This window comes from Microtus pennsylvanicus, chromosome 1 (assembly GCF_037038515.1).
Source record: "Microtus pennsylvanicus isolate mMicPen1 chromosome 1, mMicPen1.hap1, whole genome shotgun sequence".
In the NCBI taxonomy this organism is placed as follows: domain Eukaryota; kingdom Metazoa; phylum Chordata; class Mammalia; order Rodentia; family Cricetidae; genus Microtus; species Microtus pennsylvanicus.
The window spans coordinates 132,132,509-132,152,413 of NC_134579.1; the positions used below are offsets into that span (position 1 = coordinate 132,132,509).

Consider the following 19,905-nt stretch of genomic DNA (forward strand, 5'->3'; position numbering starts at 1 on the left):
CTGGATTTCTTTGTGGTTTTTTTTATCTTGGAGGTGAGCAAGAAGTTCACTTGTAATTGGCCCCAAAGAGCCTGCAAGGTACCTCCTGCTGCTGTTCTGGGCTGGGCTGGGGGACATGGTCAGGAGGGTGCTTTTGTACAAGTTTGGATTTCCTTGAGTAGACAGTGAAGTAGTTTTCTCTAAACTTGGAATCCATCTTCAATTGTTTGGTCTAACTTAAAACTGCATCCTGGAGTAGGGGACATGATGAAAGGGGCTGTCTCCTGCTAGTTCCTGCCTATGGTTTCCTTCTGAGGCCTGTCCCTAACAGCACAGCTGAGTGTGAGCACCATCTACCTACATGGTGCCTGGGTATGGAAGTGAATTAGCTAATTTTAGAAATATCGTGAGCCCATGAAACCAGTTTGAATTGTGTGTTTCAAGGAAAACAATTACATGCTTTCCTCTGGTTCTTTGAGTCTCTTTGTGTTTGGGGATGTACGTTTCTGACTGTTGCGTGATCATGAAAACTGTGTGGCTGAGTGGTGGAGCACATTTATAATCCCAGCATTATGCAAAAGAAGGATTTCGGATTTTAGGCTAGTGTGAGTACTGTTGAGACCTTGCTTTTTTTTTAAACAAAACTGGTCAGTGGTGGCGCATGCCTTTTTTTTCCAATTATGAATGTTTTTAATTTTAATTTATTTATTTATTAAAGATTTCTGCCTCCTCGCCACCGCCTCCCATTTCCCTCCCCCTCCCCCGAACAAGACCCCCTCCCTGATCAGCCCAAAGAGCAATCAGGGTTCCCTGACCTGTGGGAAGTCCAAGGACCACCCACCTCCATCTAGGTCTAGTAAGGTGAGCATCCAAACTGCCTAGGCTCCCACAAAGCCAGTATGTGCAGTAGGATCAAAAACCCACTGCCATTGTTTTTGAGTTCTCAGTAGTCCTCATTGTCCGCTATGTTCAGCAAGTCCGGTTTTATCCCATGCTTTTTCAGACCCAGGCCAGCTGGCCTTGGTGAGTTCCCAATAGAACATCCCCATTGTCTCAGTGTGTGGGTGCACCCCTCGCAGTCCTGAGTTCCTTGCTCTTGCTCTCTCTCCTGCTCCTGATTTGGACCTTGAGATTTCTGTCCGGGGCTCCAATGTGGGGCTCTATCTCTGTCTCCTTTCATCGCCTGATGAAGGTTAATATTCAGGAGGATGCCTATATGTTTTTCTTTGGGTTCACCTTCTTATTTAGCTTCTCTAGGATCGTGAATTATAGGCTCAGTGTCCTTTATTTATGGCTAGAAACCAAATATGAGTGAGTACATCCCATGTTCCTCTTTTTGGGTCTGGCTTACCTCACTCAGGATAGTGTTTTCTATTTCCATCCATTTGTCTTTTACTGCTGAGTAGTACTCTGATATGTATATATTCCATACTTTTCTTCATCCATTCTTCCATTGAAGGGCTTCTAGGTTGTTTCCAGGTTCTGGCTATTACAAACAATGCTGCTATGAACATAGTAGAGCATATACTTTTGTTGTATGATAAGGTATATTCCCAAGAGTGGTATTGCTGGGTCCAGGGGTAGGTTGATCCCAAATTTCCTGAGAAACCGCCACACTGCTTTCCAAAGTGGTTGCACAAGTTTGCATTCCCACCAGCAATGGATGAGTGTACCCCTTTCTTCACAACCTCTCCAGCAAAGGCTATCACTGGTGTTTTTGATTTTAGCCATTCTGACAGGTGTAAGATGGTATCTTAAAGTTGTCTTGATTTGCATTTCCCTGATCGCTAAGGAAGTTGAGCATGACCTACCTTAAGTGTCTTTTGGCCATTTGAACTTCTTCTGTTGAGAATTCTCTGTTCAGCTCAGTGCCCCATTTTATAATTGGGTTGATTAGCCTTTTACGGTCTAGTTTCTTGAGTTCTTTATATATTTTGGAGATCAGACCTTTGTCAGTTGCGGGGTTGGTGAAGATCTTCTCCCAGTCAGTGGGTTGCCTTTTTGTCTTAGTGAGAGTGTCCTTTGCTTTTCAGAAGCTTCTCAAGTCTCAGGAGGTACCATTTATTCAATGAGGCCCTTAATGTCTGTGCTGCTGGGGTTATATGTAGGAAGTGGTCTCCTGTGCCGATGTGCTGTAGAGTACTTCCCACTTTCTCTTCTATCAGGTTCAGTGTGTTCAGACTGATATTGAGGTCTTTAATCCATTTGGACTTGAGTTTTGTGCATGGTGATAGATATGGATCTATTTTCATTCTTCTACAGATTGACATCCAGTTTTGCCAGCACAATTTGTTGAAGATGCTCTCTTTTTTCCATTGTATACTTTTAGCTCCTTTATCGAAAATCAGGTGTTCATAGGTTTGTGGGTTAAAGTCAGGGTCTTCTATTCGATTTCCATTGGTCGACTTCTCTGTTTTTATGCCAATACCAAGCTGTTTTCAATACTGTAGCTCTGTAATAGAGTTTGAAGTCAGGGATGGTAATGCCTCCAGACTATCCTTTATTGTATAAGATTGTTTTGGCTATCCTGGATTTTTTGTTTTTCCATATAAAGTTGATTATTGTCTTCTCCAGATCTGTGAAGAATTTTGATGGGATTTTGATGAATCTATAGATTGCTTTTGGTAGAATTGCCATTTTTTACTATGTTGATCCTCCCAATCCAAGAGCAAGGGAGATCCTTCCATTTTCTGGTGTCCTCTTCAATTTCTTTCTTCAAAGACTTAAAGTTCTTGTCAAATAGATCTTTCACTTCCTTGGTCAGAGTTACCCCAAGATATTTTATGCTATTTGTGGCTATCGTGAAAGGTGATGCTTCTCTGATTTCCCTCTCTGCTTCCTTATCCTTAGTGTATAGGAAGGCAACTGATTTTTTGGAGTTGATTTTGTATCCTGCCACATTACTAAAGGTGTTTATCAGCTGTAGGAGTTCTTTCGTAGAGTTTTTGGGGTCGCTTATGTATACTATCATATCATCTGCAAATAACGAAAGCTTAACTTCTTCCTTTCCAATACGAATCCCCTTGATCCCCTTATGTTGTCTTATTGCTATTGCTAGAACTTTAAGCACTATATTGAAGAGGTATGGAGAGAGTGGACATCCTTGTCATGTTCCTGATTTTAGTGGGATGGCTTTGAGTTTTTCTCCATTTAATTTAATGTTAGCTGTTGGCTTGCTGTAAATAGCTTTTATTATATTTAGGTTTGACCCTTGTATCCCTAATCTCTCCAAGACCTTTATCATAAAGGGGTGTTGATTTTTGTCGAATGCTTTTTCAGCATCTAATGAAATGATCATATGGTTTTTTTCTTTCAGTTTATTTATATGGTAGATTACATTGATGGATTTGCGTATGTTGAACCAGCCCTGCATCTCTGGGATGAAGCCTACTTGATCATAATGGATAATTTTTCTAATGTGTTCTTGGATTCAGTTTGCCAGTATTTTATTGAGAATTTTTGCGTCGATATTCATGAGTGAGATAGGCCTGTAATTCTCTTTCTTGGTTGGGTCTTTGTGTGGTTTTGGTATCAGGGTAACTGTACCTTCATAAAAGGAATTTGGCAATGACTCTTCTGTTTCTATATTGTGAAATACATTAAGGAGTATAGGTATTAGCTCTTCTTGGAAGTTCTGGTAGAATTCTGCATTGAAACCATCTGGTCCTGGGCTTTTTTTGGAAGGGAGAATTTTTTAAAAATATTTATTTATTTATTTTGTATACAACATTCTGTTTGTGTGTATGCCTGCAGGCCAGAAGAGGGCACCAGACCTCATTACAGATGGTTGTGAGCCACCATGTGGTTGCTGGGAATTGAACTCAGGACCTTTGGAAGAGCAGGCAGTGCTCTTAACCACTGAGCCATCTCTCCAGCCCCCAAGGAAGGGAGATTTTTGATAACAGTTTCTAGTTCTTTGCGACTAACAGGTCTATTTAGATCGTTCTCCTGGTCTTGGTTTAGCTTTGGTATATGGTACTTATCTAAAAAACGTCCATTTCTTTTGTATTTTCTAGTTTTGTGGCATACAGGCTTTTGTAGTAAGATCTAATGATTCTCTGAATTTCCTCTGTGTCTGTGGTTATGTCCCCCTTTTCATTTCTGATCTTATTTATTTGTGTGTTCTTCTCTGTCGTTTAATTAGTTTGGATAGGGGTTTGTCGATCTTGTTGATTTTCTCCAAGAACCAACTTTTCGTTTCATTGATTCTTTGGACTGTTTTCTATGTTTCTATTTTGTTGATTTCTGCCCTCAGTTTGATTATTTCCAGTCTTCTACTCCTCCTGGGAGCGTCTGCTTCTTTTTTTTTCTAGAGCTTTCAGGTGTGCTGTTAAGTCCCCAGTGTATGCTTTCTCCATTTTCTTTAAGTGGGCACTTAGTGCTATGAACTTTCCTCTTAGCACTGCTTTCATCGTGTCCCATAGGTTTGAGTATGTTGTCTCTTTATTTTCATTACATTCAAGGAAGACTTTAATTTCTTCCTTAATTTCTTCCTTGACCCAGGTGTGGTTCAGTACTTGACTGTTCAGTTTCCATGAGTTTGTCGGCTTTCTTGGGGTAGCATTGTTGTTGCCTTCTAACTTTAGTCTGTGGTGATCTGATAAGACACAGGTGGACACTGATATTTTTTTGTATCTGTGGAGGTTTCCTTTGTTTCCGAGTATGTGGTCAATTTTCGAGAAGGTTCCAGGAGCTGCAGAGAAGAAGGTATATTCTTTCCTATTTGGGTGGAATGTTCTATAGATGTCTGTTAAGTCCATTTGCTTCATTACCTCCAACAATTCTCTTAATTCTCTATTAGGTTTCTGTCTGATTGACCTGTCCATTGGTGAGAGAGGTGTGTTGAAGTCTCCTACTACTAGTGTGTGTGGTTTGATGTCTGCCTTGAGTTTTAGTAATATTTCTTTTACATAAGTGGGTGCTTTTGTATTAGGGGCGTAGATATTCAGGATTGAGACTTCATCCTGATGAAATGTTCCTGTTATGAGTATAAAGTGTCCATCTCGATCTCTTCTGATTGATTTTAGTTTGAAGTCAGTTTTGTTAGAAATTAGTATGGCCACACCTGCTTTTTTCTTAGGACCATTTGCTTGAAACACCTTTCCCCAACCCTTTACTCTGAGTAGATGCCTGTCTTTGTGGTTGAGATGTGTTTCTTGCAAACAGCAGAATGTTGGGTCCTGTTTTCGTATCCAATCTCTTAGCCTGTGCCTTTTTATAGGTGAATTGAGACCATTAATATTAAGTGGTATTAATGACCAGTGGTTGTTTACTCCGGTTATTCTTATTGTTTTTGATAGTAGAGTTTGTGTGTCTCCCTTCTTTGAGTTGTGCTGGTGAAGGGTCGCTAGATGCCTGAGTTATTGTAGGCAGTGTTGGCTATGTTGGATTCCTTGGGTTGTGATTTTCCTTCTATTTGTGTAGTGCTGGATTTGTGGCTACGTATTGTTTAAATTTGTTCTTATCCTGAAATGTCTTGTTTTCTCCATTGACAGTGAACGATAGCTTGGCTGGGTATAGTAGTTTGGGTACCTCTATCCAGGACCTTCTGGCTTTCATGGTTTCTATAGAGAAGTCAAGTGTAAGTCTGATTGGTTTACCTTTATAAGTTACTTGCCCTTTTTCCTTTGCAGCTCTTAGTATTCTTTCTTTAATCTGTATATTTTGTGTTTTGATTATTATATGGCGAGGGTTTTTTTTTTTGATCCAGTCTGTTTGGTGTTCTGTATGCTTCTTGAATATTCAAAGGAATATCTTTCTTTATGTTGGGAAAGTTTTCTTCCATAATTTTGTTAAAAATATTTTCTGGGCCTTTGAGGTGTGACTCTTCTCCTTCTTCTATCCCTATTATTCTTAGGTTTGGTCTTTTTATTGTGTCCCATATTTCCTGAATGTTTTGTGATGAGAATTTGTTGGCTTTGATGTTTTCTTTGATCAGTGCGTTTATTTTCTCTATGGTGTCTTCTGAATCTGAGATTCTTTCTTCTATCTCTTGTATTCTATTGATTATGCTTGTTTCTGTAGTCTCTGCTCGTTGACCTAGATTTTCCTTATCCAGCTGGTCCTCAGTTTGTGTTTCTTCCTTGCTTCCATTTCAGTTTTCAATTCTTGAACTATTTCCATTACGTGTTTGATTGTTTTTTCTTGGTTTCCCAGGGTATCATTTACGCATTTACTCATTTCTTCAAACTTTTTGTTATACTTCTTGTCCATTTCTATAAGGGCGTTTTTGGTTTTTTTTTGTTTTTTTTTTTTTGTTTTTTCGAGACAGGGTTTCTCTGTGGCTTTGGAGCCTGTCCTGGAACTAGCTCTGTAGACCAGGCTGGTCTCGAACTCACAGAGATCCGCCTGCCTCTGCCTCCCGAGTGCTGGGATTAAAGGCGTGCGCCACCACCGCCCGGCTATAAGGGCGTTTTTTACATGTTGTTTAAGGGACTCTATTGCTTTCATAAAGTCAATTTTTTCCACTTCTTCTGTGTTAGGGTGTTTGAGTCCTTCTTTTGTAAGATCATTGAGTTCTGGTGTTTTCATGTTGTTTTACAGATTGTTGGGTGAATTCTTGCCTTGGCACCTGCCCATCTCCTCCTATCGATGCTATCTAATGGGTCTTTTAAAACAGGAACAGGTTTTCCTGCTGGCCAGGAGCCTGGCTTACAAAATGCCTTCTCTCCGTTTCCTGGGTCCCGTCGCTGGCCAAGATCTCTTTCACCACTCAGAAGGGTCTTCAGGACCAGGACCAGGACCAGGCTCCCTGTTCACCAGAGACCTCGCCAACAAAAGGCCTACCCCTCTGCAGGCCAGCCACCAAAACAGAGAAACTCCCACTGCCCTCTGCCCCGAGCTCCCTATCCAGCGCCCAAACAGGCTAAACTGGGTGATCTCGCGGCCCTGCGGAAGGGAGGGGGAGTAAAGGAAGCCCCCTGGACGCAAGCTGGAATATGCCAGGAGTGAAGCAGGCCCCTGGGCTCAAGCTGGAATATGCCAGGGAGAGAGAGGATGCAGCAGAGGAGGACCAGCCCCAGCAGAGGGTACCAGCCCTTGCAGGCTAACGGGGGGGGGGTGTCAAGGTGGTCCGGGAATGCCCCCGCTCCGTTTCCTGTGCCCTTCAGGGACAGGACTAGGCTCCCCGTTCGCCCGTGGACCTCGCCAATAAAAGGTCTACCACTCTGCAGGCCAGGCCCACCAAAACCTACTTGATTTAGTTGTAGTGTGGTGATTTGCTCTCAGTGTGGGCTTCACTCTGTTTCATGCTTGGACTATCCCACATCCGCCGCGTCTGCGCTGGCGCATGCCTTTAATTAGAGGCAGAGGCATGGGGATATCTTTGAGTTCAAAGCCTGCCTCGTCTACAGAGCAAGTTCCAGGACAGCCAGGACCACACAGAGACACCCTGTCTCAGGAAAAAAAATTGTAGCACAGTAATCATTTCTATCCAACTTTGAATGAATTAGTTGTGATTTTTTTGTTTTTAGTTTTAGTGAGATGTTCTCATGTAGCCAAGCCTGGCCTTCAACTTGATATGCAGCCAAGTATGACTTTGAACTTCTGACCTTCCGCCTCTGCCTCTCAAGTGCAGGTATGTACCACTACAGCTGGTTTTGTGTGATGCTGGGGCTTGAACTTGGGACTTTTTGCATGCTAGGTGAGTACTCTACCAACTAAGCTATAATCTCCTGCTCTAGTTGTTTATTTCTAACAACTTGTATTAGAAAATTTTATGCTTTGTGACGAAACCAGGTCTTAATAAAAACACCTGGGATGACCAGTTCTCAGAGTGCCTGTACATGGGTGAAGGATTCATAACTGTATCTTGTGCACTAAAAAAAGGCCTACCTCTAGATTGTTTTTTTGCCACAGCCAATCCCCAACTCTTAGGCCTCCCTTTGAAGCTGCTGTCAGGTGCCTTTCTGGGGCACCAAGGTCAAGTTAGACCTCGTTTACCCCTGGACTGGCTTGCCTCAAGCCTGTCCAGCTCAGAGCCGGCACCCTCTCCTACATGGACTGACGCTCTCGGTTCTTCCTGTATGGCAGTGTCACATGTCCCCAGTCTTGGTATGCGGCGCCATCATCCTTGCCGTTCTCCATGCTCCCTATTGTAGCTCTTTCTCTTTGGAATGCAGCATCTCTTGCTTTCACTTTAGACCTTGCAAGGCCTCTGTACAAGGCCAGTCCTGTCATTTTCCTTCACGGCTTGTCTCATTGTCAGGCAGTACTGATGTCAGACTGTTAACGTGAAGCTTCAAGGAGACTTTAGGTCTGAGCACATGGACTGTGCTCACATCTCATGGAGTAAATGCTCAGTTAATACTGGGCCCTTCCAGAGTGTGGGGGAAGGCTTTAGCATTGTAGAACTTTCTGGAAGGGTTTCTAATCCACTTTTGAAGCTACACACATTTCTGCAGAAGTTGGAGGAGATGGATACAGCTTCAGGAACATGGGATAAAGTGAGCCCATGTTTACTCAGACTGCCATGTCTCTGGTGGGTAGCCAAGGGGATGGGCCATCTGGACCAGCAAAACCCCTAAGATCAGGTGTTGTAAACCTAAGAAGTAAATGAGATAAATGGTGCTTTGGGCCTGAGATCTGCATTTGTTTTTCTGGTGGCTTTTATTTTCTTGTGGCCACATTGTAAGCACTTTTATGTGATTGCCATAGGAAGAAGCCAATTTCTAGTGAATATAAACCCTCAGTCACTGCTTAAAGTCTCTAGCTTTGACCAGTTTTTTTTTTTTTGTCCATTATAGTTCCATTTGTTTTATTTTTTTAATTTTTTTTTTATTTTTGAGTCAAGACCTTTATGTAGACCTAGCTGTGCTGGAACTCAACAGAGATTGACCTGCCTTTGCTTTGAGATAGGGTCTCACATCCCAGGTTCATCTTCAATCCATGGATCATTTGCCTCCAGCCTCTGTCCTGGGATCACAGGTATGGTAGGACTGGGGAGGGAACCCCACTGAGCCACACCCCGGGAACCTTTCTCACTTGTATCCTGGAACTGTCAGTTTTAGAAGGCAGCTCTGGGGGTGGGGCAGGTCCCTAGGACTAAGAGACACATTGTCAAGCAGAGAGGAGGACATGTGGTCCACCATGGACCCAGCTGGGCCCTGTATGGCTTACAGTCTTGGGATGGAATTGTGTCAACAGACTTGTATTGGGGTGGTGGTGCGACAGTCACGTTGATTGGGTAGCAAGCCCTCCTTTGCCACCCTGCTGTGCTGCTGGTTGACATGCTCTATTTTTACTAGTATAAAAATGAAATCGGGGCCCAGAACCTCTTACCAAATCCTTAGTGGTTCTGGTGTCTGCTTGGGAATCCTGGCAGCAGGTGACAGTGTCGCACTAACTTTGGCAGAATCCCTGGAGCGCAATGAAAGCTCCTGGTAAAGGACTTCCCTGGTTCTCCCAGGCCAGTCCGAGGCAGAAGTCTAGGGCACAGGCCTGTGCTAACAAGACAGATTCCTAAAGCTGACACTTGGTGAGCCATCATCTCGGGCCACGGCTCTCATGCTCTTCTGTGAAGGAGTAAAGAGGAAGCCGGGTATTTAGAATTTAGAAAAGCTTTTATTGCAAATTCCATTCTGCATATTATTTTTTTTTTTTTTTAGAGAAGAAAAGAGCAACAAGTGCATCTTTCCTGAGCACATGGATTTAAATGGCAGCAAGAAAATTGAGTTGCGACTTTAGAACAGGATTTTTTTTTCAATCAGCACTCAGAGTCAGTCATTTAAGCAAAGTCAAGGTTATGGGTGTGATCCTGCAGATTAATAAAATGCTGTCTTCCCTTAGAAATGGCAGTGATAATTTTGGATCAAGCATGAGCTCCAAGATTTGTTGCTGAGCATTGCCTCTTGCTGTTGGGGTGCTATGGGCAGGCTGACGTCACAGAAGGGTCACAAGACCAGTGCCCAGCTGCTCTACTTTGTGCCAGAGGAGGGCGTAAAGGCCTTGTCACAGCCTGCCATGCATGCTTCAATTTCTTCCACGGTCCGCGGCACACAGGTCAGCAGCTCCATGCCACTTTTAGTCACTACAACGTCCTCCTCGATACGGACCTGTGCATACAGACAGGATGCCATATGACCACGCTGTGCCATACAGACAGGATGCCATATGACCACGCTGTGCCATACAGACAGGATGCCATATGACCACGCTGTGCCATACAGACAGGATGCCATATGACCACGCTGTGCATACAGACAGGATGCCATATGACCACGCTGTGCCATACAGACAGGATGCCATATGACCACGCTGTGCCATACAGACAGGATGCCATTATGACCACGCTGTGCCGTACAGACAGGATGCCATATGACCACGCTGTGCCATACAGACAGGATGCCATATGACCACGCTGTGCCGTACAGACAGGATGCCATATGACCACGCTGTGCCGTACAGACAGGATGCCATTATGACCACGCTGGCTTAATCTGTTACATCAGCAGTGCCAACCTGCTCCACCTGGGAGAAGCTGGCTGAGGGATGGGACTAGTTTTTGTGATGAGACAGACTGGTCTCAAAGCCTCTGGGGAAGACGGGGAGACTCCTTTATGGCCCTCTGCTTGCACTGTGTGCTCGCATGGAGCCTCTGGAACTGGGGGGCATTTTGAAGAATTTCTTCCTGTTGAGAGGCAAGGCATCTGTCTGTTGACAGCAGGGACTGGCCAGGCCTTAAACACAGCCAGCTGTCCTTCGACCTTTCCCTGGGGGACCAGTGGGGTGGTGGACATTCTGGGAATAAGAATGTGGGGCCTCCAGGTACTCACCCCACCAAAGTTGCGGAAGCGCTGCAGGACCTCATGGTTAAAGAAGCAGGCTTGGGCTGGGTCTGCCAGGGCCTGGTCCAAGAGGTGGTCGATAAAGTAGATTCCTGGCTCCACGGTCAGCACCATGCCTGGTTCCAGATGCCTTGCTGTGCGCAGGCTCCGCAAGCCAGGCTCATCAATGCGCTCTACACCCTGTGGAGCGAGAAAAGGTGGGGGAACCCAACTGAACATTCCAAGGCAGATTGCGATGTGCCAGCATTGAGAGGCAATCAGACAGGATTGGCTCCAGCCCCCTGGGTTCTCTCCCCTGACCAGAGTGTATCCAGCTCAGTCTAACCACAGAAACCCTCTGCCCTCTCTGCACACACCTTATTCAGGACATTTTGACCCTGGCTACCCTCAGGTCTGCCTCAGGACACTGATAATGCACACATGCAGGCCAAGCTGCCAGGTAGCCTCAGGGGGCTGGCTGGGTGTTTGGCTGCCCTCACTCAGGCCCTTCTGCAGGTCAGAAGCCAAAAAAGCTCTTAGGGGTTGAATGGCCTGCAGGGCCTTCCTGGTCTTTTCTTCCAGGCAACTCAAGTGGAAACTGGATTGGTCTTGGCTCCTCCAGGCCAAGTCAGCCTTTTCAATAGAGGAAGGGACAGGTGCTGTCATCAAGATGGAACTGTTACCAGCAGCACTGGCGTGGAAGTACCTGCCTGTGTCTAGCCTACACCTGGGCCCTAGGAAATAGCGCTGTGCCATTGAGGGTGCTAGTGATGACTGCTGTCTGCTGAGGCTCTGACTGCCCTGCTCCTCCAACTCCCTGGGGCACTCAGCTGGCCTATGGCCAGGGCCTCTGAGCAAGTGGGCAGCAAACTAAGCGTTCTGGTCAGGATCTGAGTTTGCCTGCCCCACTTGTGGCTCCTCCAAGGACACCCAGCTGCTGGAGACGGAGCTGTCATTTCTGACTGTTTGGGGGCCAAGAACATCAGACTTCAATTAGTAGTTCACGTAAGGTAACCAGAAACAGGCTGGCTCAGCCTCCAAGGCTGGGCACAGCGAGGAGGGCTGTGACTGGGATTCTGTGAGGGTAGGGACAGCCACTGTGACCTGGTGTGAGCAGGCTGGATGAAGGTGGTGATGAGACACAAAGGGCCATGCGTCTTGTAGGTCATGTTCTGGAAGAACTGTGGCTGGCTATCGTCAGCCTTGCAACACTTGCCTCTGCATCAGCAGGCGTGGGGGCTGTGGGGAGGAGCACTTTTCTTTGGTGGAAGAAAGGACTTGTGGCCTTTGTTTAGGTGAGAGGCACTTCTGTCAAGGGCAGGAGCCTGCTTCCTATCTGCCAGGCTTTTGCTCCAGAATTGTTTAGTTGCCACTGAAAGCCTGCACCTTCTGTTGCATCCTAAGTGCGTGTTCCTTCTCTAACCACGGCTGTGAACGCCTGTGGAGGACCGAGGCCTGACCAGGTCACGTCTCTTGGGTTTGTCTTTTTTGTGTGTGTGGCACTGGAGTTCAGAGACTTGAGCATGCTTGGCGAATGTTCTGCCAGCGAGCTTATACCCAATATAGGTCCATTCAGTCCATCCCACTCTATGGATATGTAGGGGTACAGCTTCTTGCCACTCAGGAACGTTTCGGACCATTACTCCAGCGGGGACTGGGGGAGACTGAAGGATCTGCAGCGAGGCTAGCGTTCCTGCAGAGCAGCTGCTCCTACGGTCTGCTAGGTTGGGGGCCACAGGATGGTCTCCAATAGACATAGCTTAGCAGAGCATGGTGAGCTAGTCCAAGTGACCTGCAGCCAAGGGATGGGGATGCCAGCTATGCTAGGGGTGTCCATGCCTGCTGCTCTGCCTGGGCAGAGGGTTCAGTGAGGCCTCAACTTGTACTGGACTCTGAGAAGAGACCCAGATGTGTCTGTAGGCCTGAAATAAAACAAATGACTTTTATAGGAAAAGCCATATTTTTTCCACAGTGTTTATCTGTCAGAAGAATAGACTGAGCACAAAGGGCTGCTTACTGGAAAAGATGAAAACAGTTTGCTGCCAATTTTCTTTGGTGGAAAAAAGAACTTTGGCGACTAATGAATAACGAACCTCAACTAACAATGTCTGGAAGGGCCTGCTTTTGGCTCCCTGCACACAATAGGATGGACAGAAATTAGGAAATTAAAACTGATTTTGTTTCTCCAAATTTAACTGTTTACACTTGAGAAAAAAAAATAATTGAATAATAATGCTTCTCTTGAGCAATCCTCCCCTCCCCCAAATCATTCTTAGTGCTTTCAAAATACCCCACAGCCAAGAGGCTGGGTCTAGTCTTGGCTAACTGGCTGGTGGGCCCCAGGGTGTGCACCAGTTGCACAATCCGCCCCCTGCACGGTGGGCACCAGGCCAGGCTGGGCAGCAGGAACAGGCCCTGAGGGGCTGTAGCCACCTGCCCAGTAGGGCTTCCCAGGAGCCCCTAGGCACCCACTGGGTGGTCCTTGGAGAGCTGGTAGTAAGAGGAGAGGGAGCCCTGTCCGAAGATGCCCTTCAAGCCTTCCTCTCCTGCCAGTGGCCTGGGAGGCAGAGGGTGGGTGAGCTAGCCTGTAGGGAGCCGGAAGGGGTTTGCTGCTGAGCTAAGGGCTGAAGTAAGCTTGAATGAAGGACATGGACAGTTTAGTGTTAACTCTGTCTGTGAAACCTGGCTTCAGTTCCATATCTCTTGGAGAACCTTTGCACAGATACACCGTATGTGTCTTGAGGTCTGTGCAGCCACTGGGGAAGATCACTCATTGACCCACCCTGCTGTGTCCAGGACCTCAATTCCTTTGTCATAGGAAGACCCATCCCTCCTGTTTTCACTACATCTCCAGAAACACTCCCCGCCCCACCAAAAAGCCCCTCACTCTACCCCAGTACTGGCCAGGCTGAGGGAGAGCAGTGTGCACACTGACCTCAGGGTAGCCTCCCACATCGTGCACATCTAGGCCAAGGAAGTGGCCGAGCCCATGTGGCATGAATACTGCTCCCAGGTGGACCTGGAGCATGGCATCCACACTGCCATGCAGGAGGCCAATCCGTGTCAGTTCCTCCAGGTGGATACGGTCAGCCAGCCGGTGCATGTCAGGCCACCAGACACCTAGGATTTAAGAAGAAGCTGTGATAAGCCAGGGCTGTGCAGACCAAGGGGTAAGGACCCAGACTGCATTGTCATACTGCAGGACCAGCTTCTGCCACTCAAAGCCAGGGGTCTGGCCATGTCCTGAATGGCTCGGTCCCACAGGCTGCGGAGCTTCAGCCTGGGAGAAGGCATCCCTGCACACCCCAGAATAGCTGACTCAATCTGGAAGCTACTGTGGGGACAAAGGTTTCTGGGGGAAGGGACAGCTGGCGTGGCCTCACCCTCTGGTGGGCAGGGGTCTGGAGCCATTTCCATGGTTGCCTGGATGTCTAAGCTCAGGCTGCTAATCAAACTCATCTCTGCCCCATGTTTCTTGGGCAAAGGTCACTGTGGAGAGCCTCCTGTGCTAGCTATTCTGTGCCAACTTGACACAGGCTAGTTATTCGAGAGGAGAGAGCCCCCATAAGGTCGTGCTGCAGGCATGCCTACAGGGCATTTTAAGTGATGAGGAAAGGCCATTGTGGATGCTGACACCTCTGGCCTGGTGGTCCTGGGTTTCATAAGAGAAAGCAGGCTAAGCCATAAGGAGCAAGCCAGTAAGCAGCACCCTTCTGTGGCCTTAGCTCCTGCCTCCAGGTTCCTGCTCTGCTTAAATTTCTGCCTTAGCTTCCCTCAACGAACTGTTACATATAAGCCAAATAAACTGTTTTCTCCCCAAGTTGCTTTGGGGGGTGCTTCATCACAGCCGCAGAACCCCTAACTAAGACACTTCCCATGCATATAGCTTCAGGGGCCGGATAGGCTTTGTGGATCAGTCAACACTGCTTGGACTAATAGGCCCCTGTAGGTAGGGCCTCAAACAGCATCAGGGCAGCCCTGCCTGCTATGGTGATCTCCAGGAAGACCACTAGACAAGGACCTAGGTCCAGGGGAGTCTTCAGCTCTGATCCCATGAAGGTTGAGCCTAGGTCAGACGGTAGACAACATTGACCTCCAAAGGCCTCCCTGCCATATCCTGCTCTGGCTCAGCGCCAGACCTGCCATCACATCACCCTACCCTTTGATGAGCAATGCTGTAAGAAGGGAAGGCAGGAAATCCTAGGTGATTCAAGGCTCTACAGTAGTGGTTCTCAAACTGTGGGTCACAACCCCTTTGGGCGGTCAACCCTTTCACAGGGTCTCATCAGATATTTATATTATGGTTCATAACAGTAGCAAAATTACAGGTTATGAAGTAGCAACAAAAATAATCTTGGGGTTGGGGGTCACCACAACATGAGGAATTGTATTAAAGGGTCGCAGCATCAGGAAGGTTGAGAACTACTGCTTTATCGGATAATGAACCAGAAAGGGCCAGGCCCGGAAGGTCAGACTGCCGAGCCGCCATGGCTGATAGAAGGCTGGTGAGCGCTCCCTTTCCTTGCCAGAGATGGACCCAGCAAGGCTGGCGGTACAGGGTCGTGCATAGGTGCTGCATAGGGTGCTGTTGTATGTATGGGGACTGAGGTGGAACCAGCCTTCCTAGGGTCTAGAATCTGCTACTGGGCAAGCCTGGGGAGCTTCTGGTTATTGCTGCCTAACATCTGGGGCCCTCCTAGACAACCCTTGTGAGGGTTTTCTTCAATGGCTGCCATTTCAGAAGTGGGGATCCATGATCCACAGGTGCTACCTCTGTCCAAGAGCCACAGAGCTAGCCCAGAGGGCTGGCTGGTCTTGCATCTCCAGCACTAACCACTGATGACCTCTCACTAAAGGGAGCCGGGTTTCAGATCTAGTGTGAGTCAAGTCTGCCTCACCTCCGGCTGCTGTTCTTCCCTAAGACCCAAGTGACCAGGCCTGGGTAGTCCTGTCCTCCTCACCAGAGCCACTCCTGAAGGACTCTCCAGAGACTAGGTTACCTTCTGCTCCAGAAGCACACGATCTTCCCAAGTTACACCAGGGCCTGGGCCTTGGTTAAGCTATCCTTGCGAGGTGGTGGGAGGTGTCCCAGCATCAAGTTACCTTCCTAAAGAAATCCCCCATCCTTACTGCTGCTCCTTGTCCACTCCCTGACACATCTGCTTAACTACTTCTCATGTATCTATACCAGAACAGTGGTATCCCCCATGAAACCCCAAGACTTGGCAGAGCATGTAAGTCCATGTGTTCTGAGTTCAAGTCCTGCAAGTGTCCAAAGAGCTGTGCTCACTCAGCTTCTAGTCAGCCCAGCACAGGGAGCTCAGAAAAGGTTTTCCCTGAATGGGGTCCTTCCTTTGTCACAAAGAAAGCCCCAAGAGTGGCTGGCTCCAACCTCTCAGCCTGGCTAATGTCAATGGTGGGCTCACAGGCATGGCTGGAACCTCGACTGAGAGGAAGCATCAGGTAGACCCCATGCTTCATGGTAGCTCCTAGGGAACTCTTGGTACCTGGCCAAACACAGGACCTGGGCCCCCGTGGTGCTTGTTTATCTGCAGATGCAAGGTTGTAAGTGGGGGCTTTCTTTCTGCCTGTGTGTGGTCAGGTTATAACAGTTATTAAACCTCCAGTGACTTGGCCTTGGCATCAGCCATGGGTGTTGTAACCACCACCCGTGCCTGGGGTGGGGTCCCTGAAGTGTGTGAAGGTTGCCATCCCCTGGCAAGACTGAGGCTGGGCACAAATCACTCCTGGGTTCCTTCCACCTCTGCAGCCCATAGGCACCCTGAACGCCCAGGTCCTGAGCTGGGAGACATCCCTGAGTCCCCAGCAGGCCCATATTAGATATTAAAGCACCCTGGGCGAATGGTACCTTGCTCTCCTACCTCATCCATTCATGTTGCTAACCCTCACCCTGACTTTCTGAAAACAGTATTATTCCTGGTTCCCTACCCACTCTCCTTCCACAGAACCCCTGCATACTGCTCACAGGCTTTGGTAGCAGCATCTTACTCCCCACTCTGGGGGAGCAGCTAGATCAGGGTATCAACAGACAAGGCCATACCCCTCCTGTGGTCTCACCTGTCTCCAGGTGGGCTTCCTCTCTGCAGTCCCCTTCAAGGCCCTAGTCCCCATCATCCTAGGCCTCTGAGGGACTTCCTCCAGGGAGTCCTCTGATTGTCCCTTCCTGGCCTACCAGAGCCAATCCATGACAGCACAGCAGGGCGGCATAGCCTGGGTCTGAGGGCAGGATTCTAGCCTTGCTTTGTGCCCAGCACTTGTTAAGAGTGAGGAGTAGGCAAAGCGCTAGCCTTCCTCATTGCTTTCTGCAGCCACGAAGGAAATACACCATCCTGGACTCGTGTGGGACCTGCACCCCACTGAGTTCAGGGGTGGGAAGGGTATCCTAGAGGTTAGCACCCACTTAATGACAAGAGCTCAGAGAGGTGACAGGTCCTGTGCCCAGGCTCCAGGATGGGTTTCTGCTGGCCCCCTGCTCCACCTGGCCTCCCTTACCAGCACTCCAGTGGGCCTGGAGCCTGCCACTGCTGGAGCCAGGGAGGCCTCTTAGAGCTTCAGCAGCATCCATCACGGCCCCAGGCTTCCTGCCCAGAGTGTGACAGCCCTGGGGGGCTCCCCAGCCAAGCCAGGAAGGCAGCAGATCCCCCTCACCCACCCCTAGGCTACTTGGTCAGACAAAGAGCTCACTTCATCTGTGGACAATGGCTCTCACGGGATGGTTGATGTGGGAGCCAAGCCTGTGGGGTGTGGGAGCAAAGGCATAAAGCCCAGGTCTCAGGGCAGGCCCTGGGAGCTGCAGTGAGCTAGCTGCATGGCAGGCCAAGCTGGCATCAGGCCCAGGGCCTCTAGCCCAGCCCACCCTGCAGTGTCTACTTCGGGACCTTGGGGACTCATTCACTCTTCAGAGGGGCAGGAAGCAGCATGTGTCCAGGCTGCAGGCGCCTTGATGCTGCTGATGAAGTGGAGGCGGAGCCGTCATGTGCACACTTCCTGAAGCTCTTCCCTCCACACTCTGGGAGCACCCACGCAAATGCTTGGAGCTAGACAGAGAGCAGGGAGCTTGCTCTCATCCTGCAGCCAGTGTGAGTGTGAGCACTGGACCAAGAGAGCCCTCCCAGGGCTGGCAAGGGGCACCACAGGGTAACATGAGGTCCCTGTACCACTAATGGCACAACCTCCATATTCCTCCCCATCTCTAGGGACAATGGCCAGTAGGAAATCTTAGCCACTTCATCCTCCCCTACCTACCTGTCAGAGTAGGAAGGAGCCAGGAAAGGTGACCCCTTCTCCCATCCCCACACAGGTCAACAGAAGACATATGGAGTCAGCTGTGGCAGACACTGTACCCCTTTCTACTCCACCTGGTCATCACCTGTTTCTGTCAGGCTCACTCTGGGAGCGGGAGTACTGCTGGTCACTGATAGCCAGCCCCTCTGCTTTCATGCTGCTACCCTACCTCTGCGCCAGTGCATACCCCTCTCCCCACCAAACAGTAGGAGCCTGAAGCAGGACCAGAGTCAGGAGTGCTGGCTCACACAGTTAGGACCACAGCAACCTTCGCCAATAGCAGCTCAAGGCAGGTGTTGTGGGGCAGAGTGTGGCTAGGCAGCAGAAGGAGAAATGGTGGGTCCTGGGAGGTGACTGAACCAATGAAGGCCGGCAGGACTGAAACTTCAAGACCTGGCTGGGTGTGGTGGCACGCACCTTTAATCCTAAAGTGAGCAGTCTGCACAGTGTGGGCCGCTGGCCCTGAGACTCCACTGCCAGCAGCCAGCACGGGTGGGCAGTGTTCTCCCATGCCAGCACAGCCTGTCCACACTCTGCAGACTCCAGTGACCTCTCTGGCAAAACTCACCTCCCACCCTTGCTCTCTGAGTGACAGAGGCTGCTCCTCCTTTTGGCCCAGGACAAGGAGCCAAGGCCTGCATTCTTCAATCCCCTGGGGCTGCAGCTGCTGGTCCATGTGTGTTCTGATCATTCTCGGTCCTGCCTTTCCCCTGGGCGTCCTTGTGTGATTTCCTGCCTGTCTTTATTTACTCTTCCTTGGAAGGTCTCAGGAAGCAGACGGGCAGTCTCAGCAGGGCGTTTGTCTTGGCTCAGAAGCTAAACCCACATACCAGGGGCAATTCCACTGAGATGGGCCGGGGGGCTGGCTAGCCACTGCCAATTCACCACTATGGAGAGGCGATCTGTCCCTATCTGCTGAGCAGTTCTCTGTGACCACAGGACTCTGAACCCTGGAGGCCAGCCTACACTGTGTGACCAAACAAGAGTCTAGCTCTGCCCTAGTCACCCCTCAGAGTGTCATAATCTGTGGGAAACAGCTGGAGCTCTGTTCCACCCTCCCACAAGGCGTCTTCAAGCCACCAGCGTGGACTCACCTAGGCCAGCCATGTCTGTGCCTCCAGAAGCCCAGCCTTGACAAGAATGGGTCTTTTGGGAGGCTCTGCCTCATGTCTCCGAGGAACTGGGTCTGGATGTTCCAGCCTAGTGGCTCTCCCAAATAGTTCACATAGCCAGGGAAGGTGACCAGGTGGGTGTGGACATCCGGCCAGTGGTCTCCCGGAGTACCAAGTGGGGACAATTGGAGTGGGCTGAGAGGGCCTACTGTGTTGGCCAAACTGCTACGGTCATAATGCTCAGTGCCAACAGGCATTACAGTGCCCGAGACTCGGGTAGCATGGACGAACGGAAGCTTGGCACTCCCAGGTAAGCAGATGAAGAGACACTGCGTGTTGACAAGCAAGATGCCCTCTCCAATTTGCTCCTCTTGCATCCAGTCCCGTGAGGCCTAGCCCCTCCTCCAGCCTCCACTGTGGTGTGTGGCAGACCATCCCAGGCCCTTCTTCTGTGGAGGCGGGGGGGGGGGGGGAGGAGACACAAGGCTCACTCCATGGCTCCTATGCTGATCACCACGACACGTGAAGGTGACTGGGCTGAGGTTGGCCTTGGGGCTCTTACACAGCAAGCTCTGCCTGGACCAGTGAGAGCAGCCTTTGCTGGCCCAGCACCTGCATTCCACCCTGCCTGGAGAGGTCTGAAGACACTAACCAATGTGACCGGGCCACTGCCAGCTCAGCCCACTTAATGACACCACTGTCTGCAGAGAACGGCTTGAGGTCAGCATCACAGATGCTGGACTGTG

General features: G+C 49.0%; 1 protein-coding gene across 1 annotated transcript in view; it reads right to left on the minus strand.

The window, feature by feature from the left end:
- Nucleotides 1–9,520: 9,520 nt before the first annotated feature.
- Pepd (peptidase D) overlaps nt 9,521–19,905 on the minus strand; it is a 145,914-nt gene continuing 135,529 nt past the window's right edge. Inside the window, exons 13-15 of the mRNA XM_075984511.1 lie at nt 13,678–13,862; nt 10,752–10,943; nt 9,521–10,031 (exon numbers count right to left, since the gene is read on the minus strand). Of these exons, the coding sequence (XP_075840626.1) occupies nt 9,894–10,031; nt 10,752–10,943; nt 13,678–13,862 (515 nt within the window). The 3' untranslated portion in view covers nt 9,521–9,893. The remainder of the gene's footprint in view (nt 10,032–10,751; nt 10,944–13,677; nt 13,863–19,905) is intronic.